The sequence below is a fragment of the Triturus cristatus genome, chromosome 3_1, assembly GCF_964204655.1.
Source record: "Triturus cristatus chromosome 3_1, aTriCri1.1, whole genome shotgun sequence".
NCBI classification, from domain to species: Eukaryota; Metazoa; Chordata; class Amphibia; order Caudata; family Salamandridae; genus Triturus; species Triturus cristatus.
In genome coordinates, this window is record NC_140583.1 from 1,035,111,413 (window position 1) to 1,035,131,654 (window position 20,242).

At 47.6% G+C, this 20,242-nt stretch overlaps 1 protein-coding gene across 6 annotated transcripts in view; it reads right to left on the reverse strand.

Moving 5' to 3' along the window:
• Positions 1 to 20,242, reverse strand: part of RAB3GAP1 (RAB3 GTPase activating protein catalytic subunit 1) — a 673,051-nt gene that overhangs the window by 60,359 nt on the left and 592,450 nt on the right. For all 6 annotated transcript variants that reach the window (XM_085645769.1, XM_085645771.1, XM_085645770.1 and 3 more), the window contains 3 exons: positions 17,736 to 17,832; positions 17,549 to 17,652; positions 17,345 to 17,460 (listed from right to left, as the gene is read on the reverse strand). In XM_085645769.1, the coding sequence (XP_085501895.1) occupies positions 17,345 to 17,460; positions 17,549 to 17,652; positions 17,736 to 17,832 (317 nt within the window). The remainder of the gene's footprint in view (positions 1 to 17,344; positions 17,461 to 17,548; positions 17,653 to 17,735; positions 17,833 to 20,242) is intronic.

Here is a 20,242-nt window from a genome sequence, read left to right on the forward strand (position 1 = left end):
GACAACCTGCCTTCTCAGCCTTCTGCCTCTGGGTCGGGGCCCCTATGAAGCCCAGGCAAGGCCCTCCGGCTGGCTTGAGGCTGGATAGCCTTCGCCCTGACCCTGCCACGATGGTCAAAGAACGCTCTGCGGTGCTACGGACTCTCGCTGGAGCAGAGGGGGGATCCCTGGACGCTAACGACTGAGGTAATGTGTGGTTGGGTTCGGGTTTCTCACGATTGGGCCTGGCGGGAACGGGGGAGTTTTTTACTGCAGATTGGAACAGTCCCTTGCACTTAGGACAGCCCCCATTATTACAGGCCCCCTTTCGGGATGGACATTATGTGCTATTTCACACAATTTGTTTATTGTTTTTTGATTGGTTTGTACCGTTATGGGGAGGGTGGGTCCCCTCTCCGGTGACCTCTCTAACAGTGGTCTCTTGGGGTCGGTTTGCTATGACACTACTAATTGCTTCACATCTCCCTTGGTCTGTCCGATCTTTATGGTATTATAGCCTAATATACACAGAACCGCCGCCTTTTCAGGGTAGATGGAGATTAAGATAGTCCGTTTTAATGTCCGGGGCCTTAACCCCAAGGAGGGAAAGGCAATTCTTTCCCTACTTGAGCACTGTAAAGGGGATATATTTTTACTTCAAAAAACCCAACTGCTCTCTAAGGACACACACAGGATGCAATCCAAGGGGTTTCTCTTTCAATTCTGGTCTTCGGGCAAGGGCAAGAGGGGTGGGGTATCCATACTGTTTTCCAAGCGCTTTAAGGGCACTATATTGGGCTCAGTGGCAGAGATCAAGGGGCATGTGTTAGCTGTGAGAGTCTGGTCTGGTTCTACTAATTATACAGTAGCTTCCATCCATCTACTCCCCAAATGAGCATCAGGAAAAGTTTCTGATTGAGGCTATGGCCGAGGTTCTCCCCACACCCGACCCCTTGGTAGTGGTGGGCCGGGATTTGAAACTAGTAATGGACCCGGGGCTAGATCGCCCTAGTGCTAGGCCGGGAGAAGCGGGGGCACTTTCTGCACTAGGTAAGGACTGGATGGAGGAATGTGGGATTAGGGACGCCTGGCACGGCCTACACCTTGACACTACATTTGCCACCCACGGCCTCCTCTCCTTTGCATTGGCGCTTGAGGGATTCTCTGCTGCCGTCCCCCTCAGTGGTGGAAGGCGCAAGACGTACATTGACAGACTATATTGCACTGAATGATGATGGCTTTATTGCTCTGGCCTCAGTCTGGGAAGCTCATAAACTGTTCTCACGGAGGGCGGGGCATTAATCGCTAAAGCCGCACACGACAATAAGACCCGAAATACCAAGCGAGAGGAGCTAGAGTCAAAAGTTAAGGAACTTGAGCCGATACACAAATGCACGTGAGCTCCCCGTGTCTGGCGACAACTAGAAAAGGAACAGCTCCAGTTGAAGCGCCTTGATTTAGATAGGAGTGAGCATGCAGTGCTTCGCCTGAAGCATAAGTACTTTGTGGGTTCGACAAGGTGGGTCGTATGCTTGCACACTGCCTATACAGTACGCAACACGTGCAGGTGGTAAAATCGGTGTGCGGCGCCGAGGGAACTGAGATCACGACAACTTGGGTATAGCTGCAGCTTTCCGGCCTTTTATTCGGACCTCTACTCTGCTGAATCCCTTCCCTTATCTGACTCCCATGACTATGTGAATGGGGCAGCGATCACCCCTCTTTCGCCCAATGAGGCAGAGGGTTTTGAAGCACCTATACGAATAGAAGAGGTGATTTCCACTATCGCCTGCCTAAAACCCTTGAAGGCGCCAGGCCCAGACGGATTCAGCGCACTTTTCTATAAGACTTTTTGCGCTGAGTTAGCCCCCTTGCTCATCCGGTTGTTTAATTCGTTCGCAGAAACTGGCACCCTTACGACCACGAGGTTGCAAGCTTCAATTCAGTTAAACCTGAGCCTGGGAAGGACCCCCTGTCTTGTGACTCCTACCGCCCAATTTCATTATTAAACGTCGATGCCAAACTGTACTCTAGTACTTTGGCTCGTAGTTTGAATTCTTTGATGCTCGGTTAGGTGGATTGAGACCAGAAGGGGTTCATTCCGAGCCAACAATGCGGGGATAATACAAAGCGGATCTGCCATCTCATCGGTAAAGTACAGTGCTCCAAGGAGGAGGCGCTGCTGTTGTCGGTTGATGCTGAAAAGGCATTCGACCGGGTTCACTGGCCGTACATGTTTGCCACATTAGAACGTTTTGGCTTGGGTACACTGTTTCGCAGATGGATAGCGAGTATATATAGCACACCAAGTGCTGCAGTCAAGGTGAATGGGGTACGCTCGGACAGATTTGCAGTTGGGAGGGGGACTAGGCAGGGTTGCCCCCTCTCCCCTTGCTCTTTTCTCTTTATATGGAGCTTTTGGCTCTAAGACTACGAGATAACCACAACGCACAGGGCATTCCATTCGGAGCTGATCGCCATCTGATTAGCCTTTATGCGGACAATGTCATTTTCTCTTTGGCTCATCCTTTGACCTCTATGCCAGCTGTGGTTGCGGACCTGAGGGCCTTTGGTCAGGTTTCTGGATTCAAAACCTGACCACTGCTCAGTCAACGGTGGATACTTTGCGGGCACTGTTCGACTTTGATTGGGTAGCCCACGGCATCTCATACTTAGGGCTGGTCCTTCATAAAAGCCTCAGTAAAACATCAGAGGCAAATTACTCCGCCTTACTTTCTTGCATCTGCTAGGATCTATCCCATTGGCAGCGTCTGCCTCTGTCTTGGCTAGGCAGGCTAGCCGCTGTCAAGATGAATGTCTTACCACATACACTTTACATTTTTCAAACCCTTCCCTTGCGGCCACCTCCTGGCATGCTCCCTAGTATCCAAAAAGAGATAGAGCGCTTTGTCTGGGGCCCAGTCTCTCCTATGTTACAGAAGACCCTGTTACAGCACCCCAAACGGGAGGGTGGTCTTGCACTACTGAATATCACTCGCTACTTTCAGGCTTCTCTACTACGCTACCCGGTAGAATGGAACCGTCCTATGACGGAGAAACACTGGGTATTTATGGATCAGACTGCTGCTGGGGGTCATGTATGGAGGGAGACGTGGCTACCTAGGGCCTCACGCTCATGGGGACTGCATTCATCCCCGGTTACACGCCCTACCATGCAAGCCTGGGACAAGGTGTCCTCGTCAGCGAATCTCACAACGTTTCCCTTACCTATGTCCCCTCTCTTCTCAAACCCTGTTTTTCCTCCGTGTATGGTAAAGGAGGTGGGCACGTGCTGGGTCTCTGGTGGTTGCAAGCGGCTGGACCATCTGTTTGACCTCAAGGGTCATATTCCCTTTGATCAACTCGCTGCCGATTATAAACTATCCCCCTCGGACCACTTCCTCCATGTACAAATGCTGCATTGGGTGTTGTGCTCTCAAACACGCCCACTGACGAGCAGGCCCTTGCTTCCATTAAAAAAATGGGTCCTACTGAAAAAGGACGACCAGAAACTCATCTCGGAAATATACGCGCTTTTCTTTTTGGATATTCACAGAGATCGGGCTGTTGGGCAGAAACGATGGGAGGTGGAAATCAGACACACACTATCGGACAAGGAGTGGGAGGATGTGTTTATAGGACTCGCCATACTGCACATTCCATGGGCCACACGGCAACATCATATAAAATAATATCTTATTGGTATTACACACCGGCCCGCACAGCCAAATGGTACTCTCAGTGCGATGGCCTCTGCAGGCGGGGGTGTGGGAGTCTTAGTACCCTTCTTCATTTGCTTTGGAACTGTCAGAAACTTACTAGACATTGGGACAGAATCCTCAACGAGATAGATAGGGGCTTTGATACCTTTATTCCCAGGCTACCTGCATACACTATATTAGCAGTGCCCAATCCCTTGACCTCTCCTTTGCATTCTTTTAGGGATAGGCAAATCGCCTTGCCATTAAATGCTGCCCATCGAGTGATCTTGACGGGTTAGAAAACAGATAAGGTACCCGACCATACACAATGGCTTCACCAGCTGTGGTCTCTCTTGGGTATGGAAAGGCTGTCCATGGCCACTCTGGTGGATAAATCGGACTACGCAAAGATATGGGCCCTCTTTATCTCTATTCTCTCCATGGAGTTCTGGGAGGTGACATGCCCTGCCTTCTTACGTATTCTGAAACTGATACTGGACCAATAGGATGTGGATGGGGTCTGATGGCCCCTACTGGGATTCCTCCGGAATATAAATATATATATATTTTTTTAACGGGTCACATTCAGCCCATGCGTGTACTATGTGGATCACCGGAGAGGGGTTGGGAGGGTGGGGTGAGGGAGGGATTGTTGGTCCTTCTACATCAGACCTTTAAATGTTTTTTTTTTCTATTGTGTTCTAGTTGTTTGTTCCGGAAAAGGCAGACTTAGTAGCCCTGGTGCACTAGGCCTTCTCACAGGCACAAATGTACGTTACGCTCAGCAGGTCTCCTTTATTATTAATTTAAGTACAACCTTGGCCGTCTTTTGCTTTCTGTCTCCTTATTCACGCTGCTGGCTCAGGCTGGGTTGTAGGCGGCTTGTTGTGTACTTGACATATATTGACTTTCTGTACTTCACAGGTTCTCGTTCTCTGCACTGACCTTTATGTAGCTGGCCCGCTGGGTTGTAGGCAATGATGCAATGTAATTTCCTGCCATGTGTTCTGCTAATCAAAACTGATTTAATTCTAAACAGGGTATAGTGCCAACTACAGCGCCTATAAACATCTGAAGAGCCCCCTGCTAAGAACTGTGCAGACCTTTGAAGATCAATGAAAACCAACGCTCAGAGTTGAGTTGGGTAATAATCCGCACTGTCAGTAAGGACCAACAGGTCATATATTTTGTGGTGTCTATTTGGTGACTATTTAAATGTCCTTTACACCCCTAACCATACTGACCTTTATGACCCCTGCTGCCTCAGTGCCCCTCCACACTCTAAACACGGAGGCTTGATGTCCAAGACTCTGCTCCCTAGAGACTGGGATGGGCTATCCCGAAATTACCCAGCAGCAAACTTTGTTTCCATGACTGAGCTCTAATTTTAAGCATTTCCTCTGAGCTTGTCCATGACGCGAGTCTTCCACGGACTCCACCCATAACGGTGCCCACCCTGAGATTTGTCACTAAAGAGAGCATCATGGAAACCTGTGGGTGGTGGCAGCAGATGGAATACGGTCATCACACCCACCCAAAAGTTTAATTGAGTTTCAGCTCCAAGTGAAGTTTTCAGCAAAATGCCCACACGCCAAACCGGAGGAGGGCGAAGGGGCCATCCATCACTAGTAACAGTTTCCTTCAGGCTAAACATACATCGGAAGCTGTATGAAATGCATACAGACCTTGTTGCTAAAAAAGAGAATGATGCGTGCGCCAAGGAGTCTGTGGTGCTGTGAATGATTCTTATTGTTTCTCAACATGTTTTCAATGAAGTCAGTGCTGCTATAAACCAGACTACAGACAGGAGGAGGGAGGAGGGGCCATCACACACTGTAACAGGAGGAAGTGTGAAGGCACTTCAGCATAGTATGATGGCCAACAAAAATGTTCTCTTATTAAAATCAATACAAAACAACTGATCACAGGGTCTAAGGGAATTTTAAAGACCTGCGCAGACAAATCCCCAAGTCACTTGAACAAACACAACAAATAGAGTCTGCGGGTCTGAACCATTCACTCATAAGAAAAGAAGCGACATGTCAGCACGTTCAAACGAACCAAAAAAGAGAAGTCCTCATAAAGAGGGCCAAGTCCCATCACCCACCGAAGTGGCATGCTTCATCATCTGGGACCTCCCATAACTACACCTGGTGTAGTTATAGAGCTACAACTCCTTCGATTAATAAGGAGGAGCTCAGGGATGTTTTGGTTCCTATGATTGGGAGGATGGATTATCTCAGCATGAGGAAGACTGTCCTAGGTGTGGATAATCTAAATGCAGTGTGTGAAATATGAAAGTGATTTAAAATTGATCATCATTGGAAAATAAATTTTATTCTGTATCCAATGACACCAAACTAAAAACAGCAGAAATTGTGAGGGGAGCGCGTCCACAAACGTTATAGGGCCGCGCCCTCGTGGGTCAACATGTTTCAGCCAACCTGTGTCTACCTAATGACTGTGGCTTTCGTCAGGACCAAAAGGTAACACTACTGCAAAAAATGTGAATAAGTGGTAAGTGAGATAAAAAGGAACGATACAACCTAACAGAGTACCTACTTATCCTTGGATATGTGGCACTGTAGTGATGTAACTCAATCACCTGGAGACAAAACAAAGTGAAAATACATAAATGTGCTGAACATGTCTACTACATTCTCTTAAACGAAGTCCAAATGTCTCATACATAAACATTCGTCAAGCGTACAGACTGCATTGTCCTCTTACCCGCAAAAAGTCAGGGATACACCTACACTCCTGGTTACAACTCAGGGCGTGAGGCAACGCTCTAGAAGACAAGAGAAAGGGGGAAAAAGAACTAGCTAGTGCCATAAGCAACAGAAGATAGTATATTCAACTGTGCGTGCAAAAAGCTGTGTAACCATAGAAACTAAAAAACCTACAAACAGACAAAGGTGTGTTGACTGACTATATAATGTTTAAAACCATGCTACTAATGTCCTGGAAACTGACTCAACCAGGAACTTGAGTGAGCATGTCCATGACTAGAATAATATTAAAATCACCAACAGCAAGCGAGCATCAATCATGTGGTCAAATACAGCCAGAGACGACTCGAAGACTAGTCTCTACGATAGGGTTCATTGAAGAGACTGAATTACTATATACAGATGAAGAGAGAGCAGGCTTACCTGTCCGTCGTTACCCCGGACCTTCTACCTAGTTGTACCGAGCGTAACCGGAGCAACGTAAACCTGCCCTTCATAACTATCATCTGTATGGAGTGCCGGGCATCGGGCCAATCAGCGTGCGGAGGCGTGATGACGCAACACGCTCCGCAAACGTGCGTCGGAAACGCAGTGAATGCTGGGGATTGTGGTCTCCGCAGATTATGTGGCGCGCTTGTGGCCGTAATTAAACGATGTAATGGGCAGAAATGTATTGTAAGAATGGAAACACAGTCCCATCTGTCCCCATAGTGAAACCCCACGTTATTGCATCACGTGAAAGCGGAATCGAGGAAGGTACGTGTGTGTCAAGAATAGACGCGTCTGAGAAAATGGTAATTAAGTAACATGACGCTCTAAGGGTTACGAGTGGAGGAGGATCATGCCGCTCTCCCATGCTTCTCTTAGTTGACACAAGTACCAACAGAGTGATGTGTCGTGACACTGAGTTAAGGATGGAAAAGACCCACCATCAGCAGCAAGGGCTTGGACCCAGAAGTATCACAACGAAGTCCAAGGTATGGACTCGTTGAGCCCTATCGTGTCGCTTTTGAGTGTAAAAACCCAGCGTTGCTCCTTTCTGAATAAAAAAGTGGACACATCAGTTATATGGGACGGAATAAAGGGTTGTTCTATGATCGTCCACCTAATGTCATCAGGGCTATGTTTGGATTCCACAAAGTGTCTAGTCATGCGGGTTGCCTGCCTTTGACATCTGATGGTGCTTTTATGTTCCATTATCCTGAGTTTGATCTTTCTCGTGGTCATACCAACGTATCTTAGATCGCAGGGGCAGGTGATCAAGTAGATCACCCTCTCACTATTGCAGTTAGTGTGTTTAATCTGCCTCCAGGGTTTGTTTGTCCCTATATCCACTTCTGTAGTATGTCTGGTGTTGGGGCATACTGCACAATTGCCACACGCATAATGCCCTTGGACAGGTGGCAAGTTCCACAAGGTGTTGGTCTTACAATACATTTCTGCCCATTACATCGTTTAATTACGGCCACAAGCGCGCCACATAATCTGCGGAGACCACAATCCCCAGCATTCACTGCGTTTCCGACGCACGTTTGCGGAGCGTGTTGCGTCATCACGCCTCCGCACGCTGATTGGCCCGATGCCCGGCACTCCATACAGATGATCGTTATGAAGGGCAGGTTTACGTTGCTCCGGTTACGCTCGGTACAACTAGGTAGAAGGTCCGGGGTAACGACGGACAGGTAAGCCTGCTCTCTCTTCATCTGTATATAGTAATTCAGTCTCTTCAATGAACCCTATCGTAGAGACTAGTCTTCGAGTCGTCTCTGGCTGTATTTGACCACATGATTGATGCTCGCTTGCTGTTGGTGATTTTAATATTATTCTAGTCATGGACATGCTCACTCAAGTTCCTGGTTGAGTCAGTTTCCAGGACATTAGTAGCATGGTTTTAAACATTATATAGTCAGTCAACACACCTTTGTCTGTTTGTAGGTTTTTTAGTTTCTATGGTTACACAGCTTTTTGCACGCACAGTTGAATATACTATCTTCTGTTGCTTATGGCACTAGCTAGTTCTTTTTCCCCCTTTCTCTTGTTTTCTAGAGCGTTGCCTCACGCCCTGAGTTGTAACCAGGAGTGTAGGTGTATCCCTGACTTTTTGCGGGTAAGAGGACAATGCAGTCTGTACGCTTGACGAATGTTTATGTATGAGACATTTGGACTTCGTTTAAGAGAATGTAGTAGACATGTTCAGCACATTTATGTATTTTCACTTTGTTTTGTCTCCAGGTGATTGAGTTACATCACTACGGTGCCACATATCCAAGGATAAGTAGGTACTCTGTTAGGTTGTATCGTTCCTTTTTATCTCACTTACCACTTATTCACATTTTTTGCAGTAGTGTTACCTTTTGGTCCTGACGAAAGCCACAGTCATTAGGTAGACACAGGTTGGCTGAAACATGTTGACCCACGAGGGCGCGGCCCTATAACGTTTGTGGACGCGCTCCCCTCACAATTTCTGCTGTTTTTAGTTTGGTGTCATTGGATACAGAATAAAATTTATTTTCCAATGATGATCAATTTTAAATCACTTTCATATTTCACACACTGCATTTAGATTATCCACACCTAGGACAGTCTTCCTCATGCTGAGATAATCCATCCTCCCAATCATAGGAACCAAAACATCCCTGAGCTCCTCCTTATTAATCGAAGGAGTTGTAGCTCTATAACTACACCAGGTGTAGTTATGGGAGGTCCCAGATGATGAAGCATGCCACTTCGGTGGGTGATGGGACTTGGCCCTCTTTATGAGGACTTCTCTTTTTTGGTTCGTTTGAACGTGCTGACATGTCGCTTCTTTTCTTATGAGTGAATGGTTCAGACCCGCAGACTCTATTTGTTGTGTCTCTTATTAAAATCGCCAGGGACAGAACTAAGCACACAAAGGAGGGGCATTTACAAAAATGCACCAATAAAAAGGAAGCATTTAGGACAAGCACAACAAAGCATGAATGGCAATACATAGGAGTGCTCAAAGCCCATAGACTGATTACTATATGTCTTGCAGACAGCGCAAGCGCTGCCTAAGCTTGACCTAAAAAAGGGAGGCGGTGCATGCTTGCTCCCAGGATGGAAACCAGCTGCAGTCTGCCCTGGGATTTCAAGCAGAGGTTGCAATAACGTCTCCACCACCTTTTCTGTTTTGCCACATCCACTGTCCCAGTGTTAGTGAATCAACAACAGCCTGTCACTAAAAGCTCGAGCACTGACCACAGTCACCAGATCACAGGAGGTACTGGTTCCTAACCTCAAACATCACCTACTTTGCCGAGAAACCACACCCTCAGTGACTCCACTGTGTGCAGGATCCATGACACTGTTCATCTAGCTGGTGCCTGACTTCCCGCAGCACCATTCAACAAAGCCATTTGGGGAGTTATAGATACAGCATGCGTCTTTATGACAGCTGGCTAGGACCTCCACAAAATCAGTTCTTATTAGAAACACCAAATAATTGAAACCCTTTTTACAGAAAACTATATTTAAAGCCTGATAATTTGTAGTATTTGACACATATTTTTACTACAAGGGGCTCATCAACTTTAAGCAATAACAATTTGGAGCTTCTACAATGCCATATATGTTTGTGTATTTGCTACATGCAAATCTGATCTGTGTTTCAAGAAAAGTTGTCTATGAAAGCAAAATTTTGATTTTGTTAATCTCATTAGCTCAATCCGTGTTTGAAGCAAAACCAGTAGAGAGGGGTGGCGTGGCCTAGCAAGCCATGACGGCAGATGTGTGTTAGGCAAGCTCCGTCCAGCCTAGGCAATTATCCTGCTTCTCCGATCTGTTTCGTCTTCCTCGATTGTGTCCCAGGTGGGGCGCGTGTGGGGGCTGTGCTTTTTGCCCCGTTTTGGCTGTGGATTACTGCCCGGAGAGACGAGGTGGTGTTGGCCCAGAGCACGACATGCAGGCGACTGTGCTGCCCCATAACCTGTCGGTCTGGAGCGGAAGCTGGTGACCGGAGTGCACCGTGTCTAGGGACCTCGGCGGAGAGCAGCGACGGTGTTGGTGAGCCTGCAGTGACCGAACGTGCAGACAGGGTCTCGGTAGGCAGTGTCTGGCAGGTCTGAGCCGCGGATGCCCGGCATGTGGTCATCTCCCTCCTCACTCCCTCTCCTGGGCAGCTGCCAGCTTATAGGCGGTCACATCGGACCGCAGGTGGAGTAGGGGGAGGCGAAGTTGTGTACCGGGGCCGGCGGCTGCCTCATTGCTGCTGGGCCGGTGTTGGGTCTGGGGGCTTATTCAGCTCTCCGATGTCTGGTGAGCCGCCTGCTGCCCCTACCTTCATTGGCTGCGTTGCACACTCACTTTGGCGGCCATTTCGGGTCGCGCGAGTCCGCTGCGGTGCACACGGACTGCGGGGTTGCTGGGGGTCTCGGCGGTCTTTGGCCATTGCTGCGCACCCTGGAGGCGGACCCTTGAGGGGACAACGTGGAGAGAGTAGGGGATCCCCCTGGTTCCTTACCAGAGAGCCCTATCAGCCGTAGACGCCTGTATGAGCGCAGCCACCCTGGGAATCAGCGCGGGGAGCCTAGGCGGAGCGCAGTAGCATTGCGGCAGTGGGCGGCTGCCCGTGGACACCCTCTGACCAGAGCTGGGCGCCCCCGAGGCCGCCCTCCTCTTTTTCCTCCCCCTCTTGCTGGAGGTCTCGCAGTCGGCGGCCGGACTGGGTCGCCTGGGCCGCGTGTCTACACCTCTGCGGCCCCCCCTCATCTCGTTCGAATATATCCTGGTTGCCGGAGGGTTCAGTGGCCGCCATGACGAGAGACAAGGCAGGAGGGGGCTCTGCAAAGCAGAGCAAACTCAACAAATTTACAGGCCCTGGGGCACCTGTGGCTGTGCCCGGGGGGGGGGGGCACAAGGGGTCGTGCTCGATATGCCGGACAACGCCGCACTTATGGCTGCTATTACGCAGTCCAGGGTTGTTCTGGACGCTAAAATCGGGGCGGTCGGCTCCGATGTAATGCTCCTACGGCAAGATTTGCGGAATGCGGTGGCTCGCAATACGGAGGCCGAGTCACGGATTTCTGGCATGGAAGACTAGGTCACCACCCTACAGAAGCGGGTAGCCACACTAGAGACAACTCAGCGTGGCCTTGCAGCACAAGTGGAGGATGCCGAGGGAAGTGCTAGGCGCAACAACCTCCGCTTTGTAGGCTTCCCGGAGGGCTGTGAAGGGATAGATATGGAACGGTTTCTTACTCAGTGGCTGGAGAGTTGGCTCCCCCCAGAGTCCTTGCCTCGCTGCTCTGTGGTGGTGCATGTCCATAGAGCTCTAATGCAGAAGCCTCCGCCTGTGGTCCACCCGAGGCCGGTCATCGCAAAGTTCCTGAATTATCATGACCGCGATGTTATTCTCAAACAGGCCAGAGCCAAGGAATCTCTGCTTTTTGATAGTGCTCGTATATTGATCTTTCCTGACAACACAAAACTGGTTCAGCAACAGAGGCAATCGTTTCTGGCGACCAAGGCCCGTCTTCGAGAACTGAAACTTCCATACGTACTGCTGTATCCCGCCCGGTTGCGGATGGTGTATCGGTCCCGCACCCACAATTTTGATTTGCCGGAAGAAGCGTTTCTGTGGACGGATGAGACGGTGCGGCTGCGTCCTCACACGCCACCCAGGCGGGAATCGGACTCCTCATCTAGCGAGACAGCTCGGAAGCTGCCTCAACTGAAATCTAAGGGGCACAGATGCTCCAGATCCAGACGTCGGGCTCAATCATGCAGTGACTCCTCCTGGGCCGGATCGACTTCCCGGCAGACTACTTCGGCCTCATGATTGGAGGAGGTGACCGTAGTCCCGTGAGACTTGGATATTGCTGCTTTGATCGGAGAAGCCAGTGCATGGGCCGGTTTCTCTGTTGGACCTTCCCCGACGGAGAGTGGCTGTTGACAATGGGCTGTAAGTTGGGGATCCATTGGACAGGGTGTGGCGGGACCCCCTGTTGGGGTCTGCAGGCCACACCCACCGTTACAGATACTTCATCGTTGTTGAGATATTGGGTGGGGGGGTTGTTTGGTTGTTATTGTTTTTGTCCCCAGATCGCACTTCTCTATACTAACATTAGGCCTCCTTGCACACAGCAAACACCTTTCTCTGCACCAACACACGCTACCACGTTCTCTCATGGCAGTCTCGCTCGATAGTTCCACGGGGCCCTCTGGTACCCTTCGAATGGTGAGTTTGAATATCAGGGGGGCTCTAGACAAAATTAAACGTGGGGCCATACTTCAACAGGCTAAGAGGGCCCGCGCTGACATACTCATGCTACAAGAAACACACCTTATGGGATCGGAGGCACTTTGCTTTCAGTGTTATGGTTACATTCAGGTGTTTCACGCGGGGTTTGTGAGGGGTCACGGGGGTGGCAATCTTGATTCATCGCCGGGTCCCATACACACATGTTAAGACATGGGCGGACACTCAGGGCGGTATTTGTCCTGCAGGGCATGATCTGGGAGGAACCAGTGGTGTTGGGCTGTGTCTATGCCCCCCCCTCCACTCTCGTGGGTTCTAGTAGAACGACTGATGACGTTATGGGCAGATATACCAGAGGGCCTGTTCGTGGTTGGGGGGGACTGGAATGACGCGATGGATGTGACCAGGGATCGGTGGGGGAGACATAGCTGTTCGTCAGCCCACAAAACTATACTCTCTGGCGTTGGGGCTTGTTTGGGAGGACCCATGGCGCCGGTTACATGGTAATGCCCAGGGATACACATATCTCTCGGCGGTTCACGATTCCTACTCCCACCTAGATTACCTGTTTGTTCAGCGGGTGGCAGCCTTTAGGGTGGTTGAGGCTGATATTCTTCTGCAGGGCCTTTCGGATCATTCGCCGATTGCCCATACATTACAGGTGGGCCGGGCGAGACAGCCTTTCCGTTGGCGCCTCTCGGCTTGGAACCTCCAAAAGGAAGACTATAGGGAACGTATGGAAAGTGCTATTGACCAATACTTGACACTCAATGTGGGATCGGTTTCGGGGGCCGAACCCCTGTGGGAAGCTTTGAAGTCCACTATACGGGGTATCGACATATCCTTCTGTGCGGCAGCTCGCAGAGCGCTTAGGGAAGCTCTGCTAAAAGTGGAGGCTAATATTACGGATCTGGATCATTGCAGCAGGGGCGACGGGTGTAATCAGGTCCGTCAACAATTGCTGCTGGCACAACAGAACTACCCCGCCCTCCAATTGGATGATGCTTGGCTGGCAACACGCATTAGGGTTTACCAGTGGGGAAATAAGTCTAGTAAGATGCTCCATTAGTTGTGTCAAGGGATGTTTCATTCCCAGGCCCTCCCCGGTATAGCAAGTCCAGACGGGGAGTCCATTACGGACCCCTCTTTGATTTCCGAAAGTTTTGCTACTTATTACGCAGAGTTGTACACCCCCAGAGAGTGTCTCCACGAAGATGTGATAGGCCGTTTTCTCGACGACCTCCCGCCTCGGGCTTTGTCCGATGAGGCGAGTAAGGAATTGGATCTCCCCCTTACAGAGGAGGAATTGGGTGCCGCCTTAGGGGACCTTAATTCTGGGAAGGCCCCGGGGCCGAACGGGTTTCCCTGTGAATTTTTTAAGAAGTACTTCTTGCAGCTGGGGCCCCACTACCTTAGGGTGGTAGAGGAGGCCCCTGAGCGGGGACACCTCCCTTGTGACTGGAGACACGGGGAAGTAGTGGTGTTTCATAAACCTGGCCGACCCCCTGATCAACACGCTTCATACCGTCCTATTTCCCTTCTGAACGTTGAAGCCAAAATTCTGGCCAAGGCGCTCGCCAATCGCCTGCGGTCCCATATCACTACCTTAGAGCACCCAGATCAGGTAGGGTTTATGCCCCAGAGGGTGACCCAAAACAATATTCGACGAGCACATATTGCTATTGCGACCATTCGGGGGCTGGATGAACAGGCGGCGCTATTACTGGCAGATATGGACAGGGCATTCGATTCCCTTAGTTGGGTGTACTTATTTGCGTTGTTACACAGGTTGAATTTTGGACTGCGCTTTTTGTCCTACCTGACTTTGCTCTAGACTGACCCCACTGCGTCAGTGCGCGTTGCCGGCTCTACCTCCTCCCTTTTTTCCATTGAACGGGGTACCCGGCAGGGCTGCCCTCTGTCTCCATACCTGTTTGCACTGGCTATGGAACCCCTTGCCGCTTGGGTGCGTGTTGATGCGCAGGTGTCGGGCTTTGAATGGGCGCACGGCTTAACGGATTGTATTATGCTTACGACGTTTTGTTTTTTCTTACCGATGTGGATAGGACGGGCCGAGATTGCTCCGCATCATGCAGATCTTCGGGGAATCGTCGGGTCTCTACCTGAACCCCCGCAAGTCCACCTTGTGGGTTCTTGGGGACGCATCGGGTCTAGGCTCCGTCGGCTCGAGTGGTTACAGGGGGGATGAAATATTTGGGAGTATTCCTATCGGCACACCTACCATGTCTTGGGAAAGGAACCTGGTTCCGGTTTGGAATCGTGTGTGGGAGGATTTTAAGACTTGGTCCCATACACCACTGTCAATCTATGGTAGATCAGCCATATTCAAGATGGTCTCGCTCCCCCGTTTATTATACCAATTGCAGAATCACCCTTACTCAATTTCTCCCAGATGGTTCCGACAGGTTAATGCTGCCCTGGGTCAGTTTCTATGGGCCGGAGGAGCGGTGCGAATTGCCCTACGGACATGCTTCCTCTCTAGGTACTGTGGGGGGCTGGTGAGTGCAAACATTCTTTCATACTATATGGCCTCACACCTCCTCATCCTGAACAAGTGGTAGGGACGACCCTGCCTATGCTGTTGACCAGCGCTTTAAGGGGGATTTCTCCCTGCACACAATACTGTACCCTGCACGGATACGCAATTCATTGGTCGTTTTCCAAATTTAACAGCAGGCCCTACGGAGGATGGGGTGGTGGAATAAACTAACGCGTGAGACCCCTCTATGGAACAACTAGCCACTCTGTCGGGGTTTCGTGGATGGGATAGCATTGGTATCTCTACCCTGGGGGATGTAAAGCGGGGGCCGGTCCTGAAGTCCTCTTAGGGCCTACAAAAGGACTTTCACATGCCGAAAACCCAATTCTATAAATATCTCTAGTTTCAGCATGCCCTTTCCCCTAGCCTGGAGGGTTTGGAGTCACTGGTGGAGTTTAGCCCGATAGAAGCGAAGGTGTTTATGGGAGATCTTCAGGATCACAAGATCTCTAAGATCTACCAATCCCTGGTTACTCACTGTTCTCCCACACTGCAGAAGCTTAGAGGGGCCCAGGGAGATGTCGGCCCACTTGAAGAGGAAGACTGGACGGAGGCCTTAGCCCCCCTGCGGGGGGCAGTAATAGCGGTACGTCTGTGCCTGGTCCAGTTTAAGTATCTTCATCGGGTCTATTTCACATGGGCTCGATTGTGGAGGGCGGGACTGGTAGCCTCCTGGTGTGTCTCAGGTGCGAACGGGAGGAGGGTACCCTGATGCATACACTTTGGCACTGTTCTTCCTTGACACGATTTTGGAGGGGAGTGATGGCCTCTCTAAGGTGTTGGGTTGGGATCTTCCCTACTCGCCGAAGCTAGTGCTCCTACATGTTATGGATGGGATTGGGGACAACATATATAAACGCCATCTCATGTTGCTTGGGTTCGTTCTGGAAAAGAGAGACATTGCTAGAGCCTGGAAGGCACCGGTGGCACCCCGAGTGCCGGCATGGAAGAATGGTCTGGACTTCTGCATGGGCTTGGAGCTTCCCATTTCTACTGCAAGAGGGTGCCCGCATAAACATTGGAAGCGATGGGCGGACTATTGAGGCTCGCAGCTGGAGCCGCTTTCTACAACAGGGCCCTTCAATCTAGCTTAGGTTTTACTCTGTTGGTACAAACTGTGGATTACTGTGTATTCGTATGGTGCAATCGCTTATGGTGATGCATGTTCTATTGCTGTGCTGCTATTGGGAGGTTGTTAGTGCGACGGGGGGGGGGGGTGTTGGGATGGGGTTTTCATATTGTTTCTTTCATCCGCATCGCTCTCCATTTTTCCTTGATCTTATTATTCAAATGTCTTAGTCATAATGCTTTATGTTTATTATGCAGAAGTCTCTGGGTTACAGAGCTCTGCCACATATGTGCTATTTGACGAATAAAATTGGTTTAAAAAAAAAAAACAGTAGAGAGGTAACCTTTCTATTCATTAATAAAACCTAAAATGAAATGTTAATACTGAAATGCAAACATAAAACATCATTTTTAGTTTATTTGATTGGATGAGTTAACTCCCCTTCCTCCCATCCCAATGCTCCAAAAACTGAATTTACTTTATTTTCACTTAGGTAGATAGCTATAAACAGTGCAGAAAGATTGAACAAAAATTAACCATCATAAGCTTTGGATTTGTATATTGCAGACGTAGGAGGAAGATTAATCAAGTAGTTTGATTTCAAAATAATAATGAGAGGCTGTAAATAAATATACCGGGCCCCTCTACATAGCATAGTAAAACTGGATCAGCCTTACTTAACCACTAAAATGGAACATTTAAGGAGCACACATTTGACCAATTTTAAGAGACCATCTTACATTTTTTAAGTAGCGCTTAATGAGCACCTTTTGATATTCTAACACAGACTGGCTGGATATGTAGCATAAGCTTTTGTTAATGATTTTGCTTAAAAATACTACACAGAAGTGAGTTCTGTGCCACAAATTCCTGAATGAAATACAATAAATTAAAAACTGCTTCTTGGCACAATCCTGGTTACGTGAATACACCCCCATTGAGTTGAGCAAGATGTACTGCCACACGCAAAAATCAATATCCTTTCAAAATATAAGGCATTTATTCAATAACAACCTTTACTATCTGATCTATAAATCACTGAGACAACATAAAATACTACGAAGAAAGGAACTCTGTAACAATCACCTTTCTAGCTCTTCCTTTTCATCTGGATCTTCGCATGCATCAACTGAAAATTTTGCCTTAAGTGACCTTGCTGTTGCAATGGTAGCTTCAACACTCATAATCTGATTTATGATATCCTGCACAAAACATAAAAAAAAAAAATAATTACAAATATGAATTAATACACTGCTTTAAATAAGTTGTTTGATCTTAAATATGACTTACTTCCATTTTTTTGTCTTCTGGATTTGCGTAGCGAAGAACCTTACTGGCATGTACAATTATTTGTGTAATATTCTTCACAACTGAAGGGATTTGTTCTGCTGTTTCTGAAAATATAACAAAACACTTGTGCAAAATTGTAATCATAAACCTGCAAATGCATACAAAAAAAGACAGTGGTGGTATTTACCTTCATCTTTGACCTTGAGCACAGCAGCATGGATAACACAAGGCAAAAGGTGCCTTGTGAGGTCAGCTGGCTTTTGAACTGCAAGATAATGGAGCACCTTAAATGTAAAAAAGGTTTACAAATTTATTGAAAGTATGGTTTCATATACCAAAGAAGTTTACTTCACAAAAGGAAGAAAAGTAGAATTTTACAGATCATAGGTTATGCTGATTCGACATGTTGTGTTCTTTTACCATGTAAACAAAGCAAGATATATTTTTTGCTGTTCTACACATTATATGGTTGGTAAGTTTTCGATCTACTGGTTTGAGACAATCAAAACAGCAGAAAAATCCCACAAGAGAAACAGGAGTGGATAAAGAGTACTGGGACTAAAAGAAACGCATGGACGAAAGGACATTGATTCATGACATGTCTTTGTATCATTAGAGAAGGTAGAGGCCCCTAAGAAGGGCATAAGACTTGATTTTCATTAAGACTTCATCCGGGAGGAATTAAAAACAGGAACACGCACCCAAATACGCAATATTACCGACAAGAGGGCTAATGTGACTGGTGTTCAGTACAATCTCAATCAATGGGATCAAAACTAGGAACACTACATCTTTTTTCATGATTAAAAATTAGAGGATGCGACATTGACTAGCAGGTGGCACTAAGTTTCCATGAGAAGTGGCAATCAAGTCTCTGCTATGCCTCATACAACTAAAATCCGTCTCAGGATATATTATGACAGGGCCCGCCTCTATAAAATGGGCAGATCGCCTACATCCGAATTTCTTTGGTGTGGGAGGGACCAGGGGGACTTCATCCACACCTTGTGGTTCTGCCCCAGTATACAGAGATATTGGGGACAAATAAGTACAGGGTTGCGTGCGATCCTAGAATCCCAATTCCCTGATAACCCCAACTATATCCTATTCGGTATACCTAGCGATTTTGACCTACCACATATGAAATTATTGTCATGCAATTTGGGATTGGTGGTTGCTAAACGAGATCTGGCAAGAAAGTGGGTCTCTCTCGTGACAATGAATCTCACGTAATGGAGGAGAGGTATAGACTTATTTATGCCTGCGCAAAGAGTGACATACAAGTGCCTGGGCTGCTCGCGTAAATTCCCCAAAATGTCGGGCGATGGATAGACTATTATGGACTCGCTGGTGATGATGATGCTGCCACTAATTTGTCTCAATGAGGATGTAGTGTCCTGCCATTTTACTTATTTTGCTTTTAAAAAAATAGGTGTATATCACTGTATGGGACTGCACATATTATTTGAACACTGACTGTCTGGTTGTCTCACTGCCATGTTTGTATGTTTTGAAAAAACAAAATAAAAATATTTGGAACAAAAATAATTAGAGGATGCAGACTTTGGGCAGTTGGTTCCATGAACTAGTTCTCAAAAATAAAACACAGATGAGTTATTCTTCTGTACAGAAACAAGCATGCACGGTTTTCCTGTCTTCCAATATCATCAGTTTTACCAACAACAAATCATGTTCTCCTAAAATGTTGACCACACAGCAAAATATAGTGTCCTGAAAATATGTTGCATTGTCCTGTGGAACACACCTGATCCCAAAACAGAAGGCATGTGTCAGAATCTAAATGTGTGTTCTGGTATTGTTAAAGAAGACAGAGGCCTCAAATCTTCACGAAATACAAACTGGTGGTAAGTAGAAGACATGTGCATGTAATAAAAATAGGACTCCATTTTGATGCGGCTAGCATTTGTTTATGTTGGCAACTGATTCCGGTACGTCCAAAGACCATGATTGAGATGAAGCAGATTCACAGCCATTCAAAGCTTTCAATTGGCTTTTGTGGCAAGCCTTACAAGAGCTAGCCAATCTGAGCCCTCTTTTTCCTTGATTATCCCCTTCTTGCACTATGTGTTACATTCTTTCTTTAGTTTCTTACTTCATATCGTAGGCTTATGTACCTTTGGTAGTCAATTTTTTGAAAATGACACACTCTTAGTCCATCACATATATGTGCATTTAATCATGCACATAAAAATATCTGATCAGGATGATTGAATCTAGTATGATTCTCAATTTCCTTTGTTAAGACCATGCAAGCAAACACCCACAATCCCTTGCCATATAAAACTTGGCATAACTTGAACTTCAATGTAGCATCATAACACAGCAACACTTTTATAAAAAAATGTTCACAATGTCATAAGACGTATAAGATTTTTTGCAATTTTTTACCTTAGTACATTTTGCGACCAAAAAGACTAGCTCTTGCTACTAGTATTCATAATTTTCACATCAATTTCACCACTGTTACATTACAAAAAAAAGCATCACACTCACAACACACATTTGCAACACAAAGTGTCGTTCTCCACACTACTTGCTCCCTTAGGCAACCAGGATTACTTATTTTCACATATTTTCCCTTTCACATCCTTGACGCATCCTTGGATTACACTTCCGACAGGACTAAAAACATCTTCCCGTATAACCACATATATAACACAAAAGTTCCTAGGA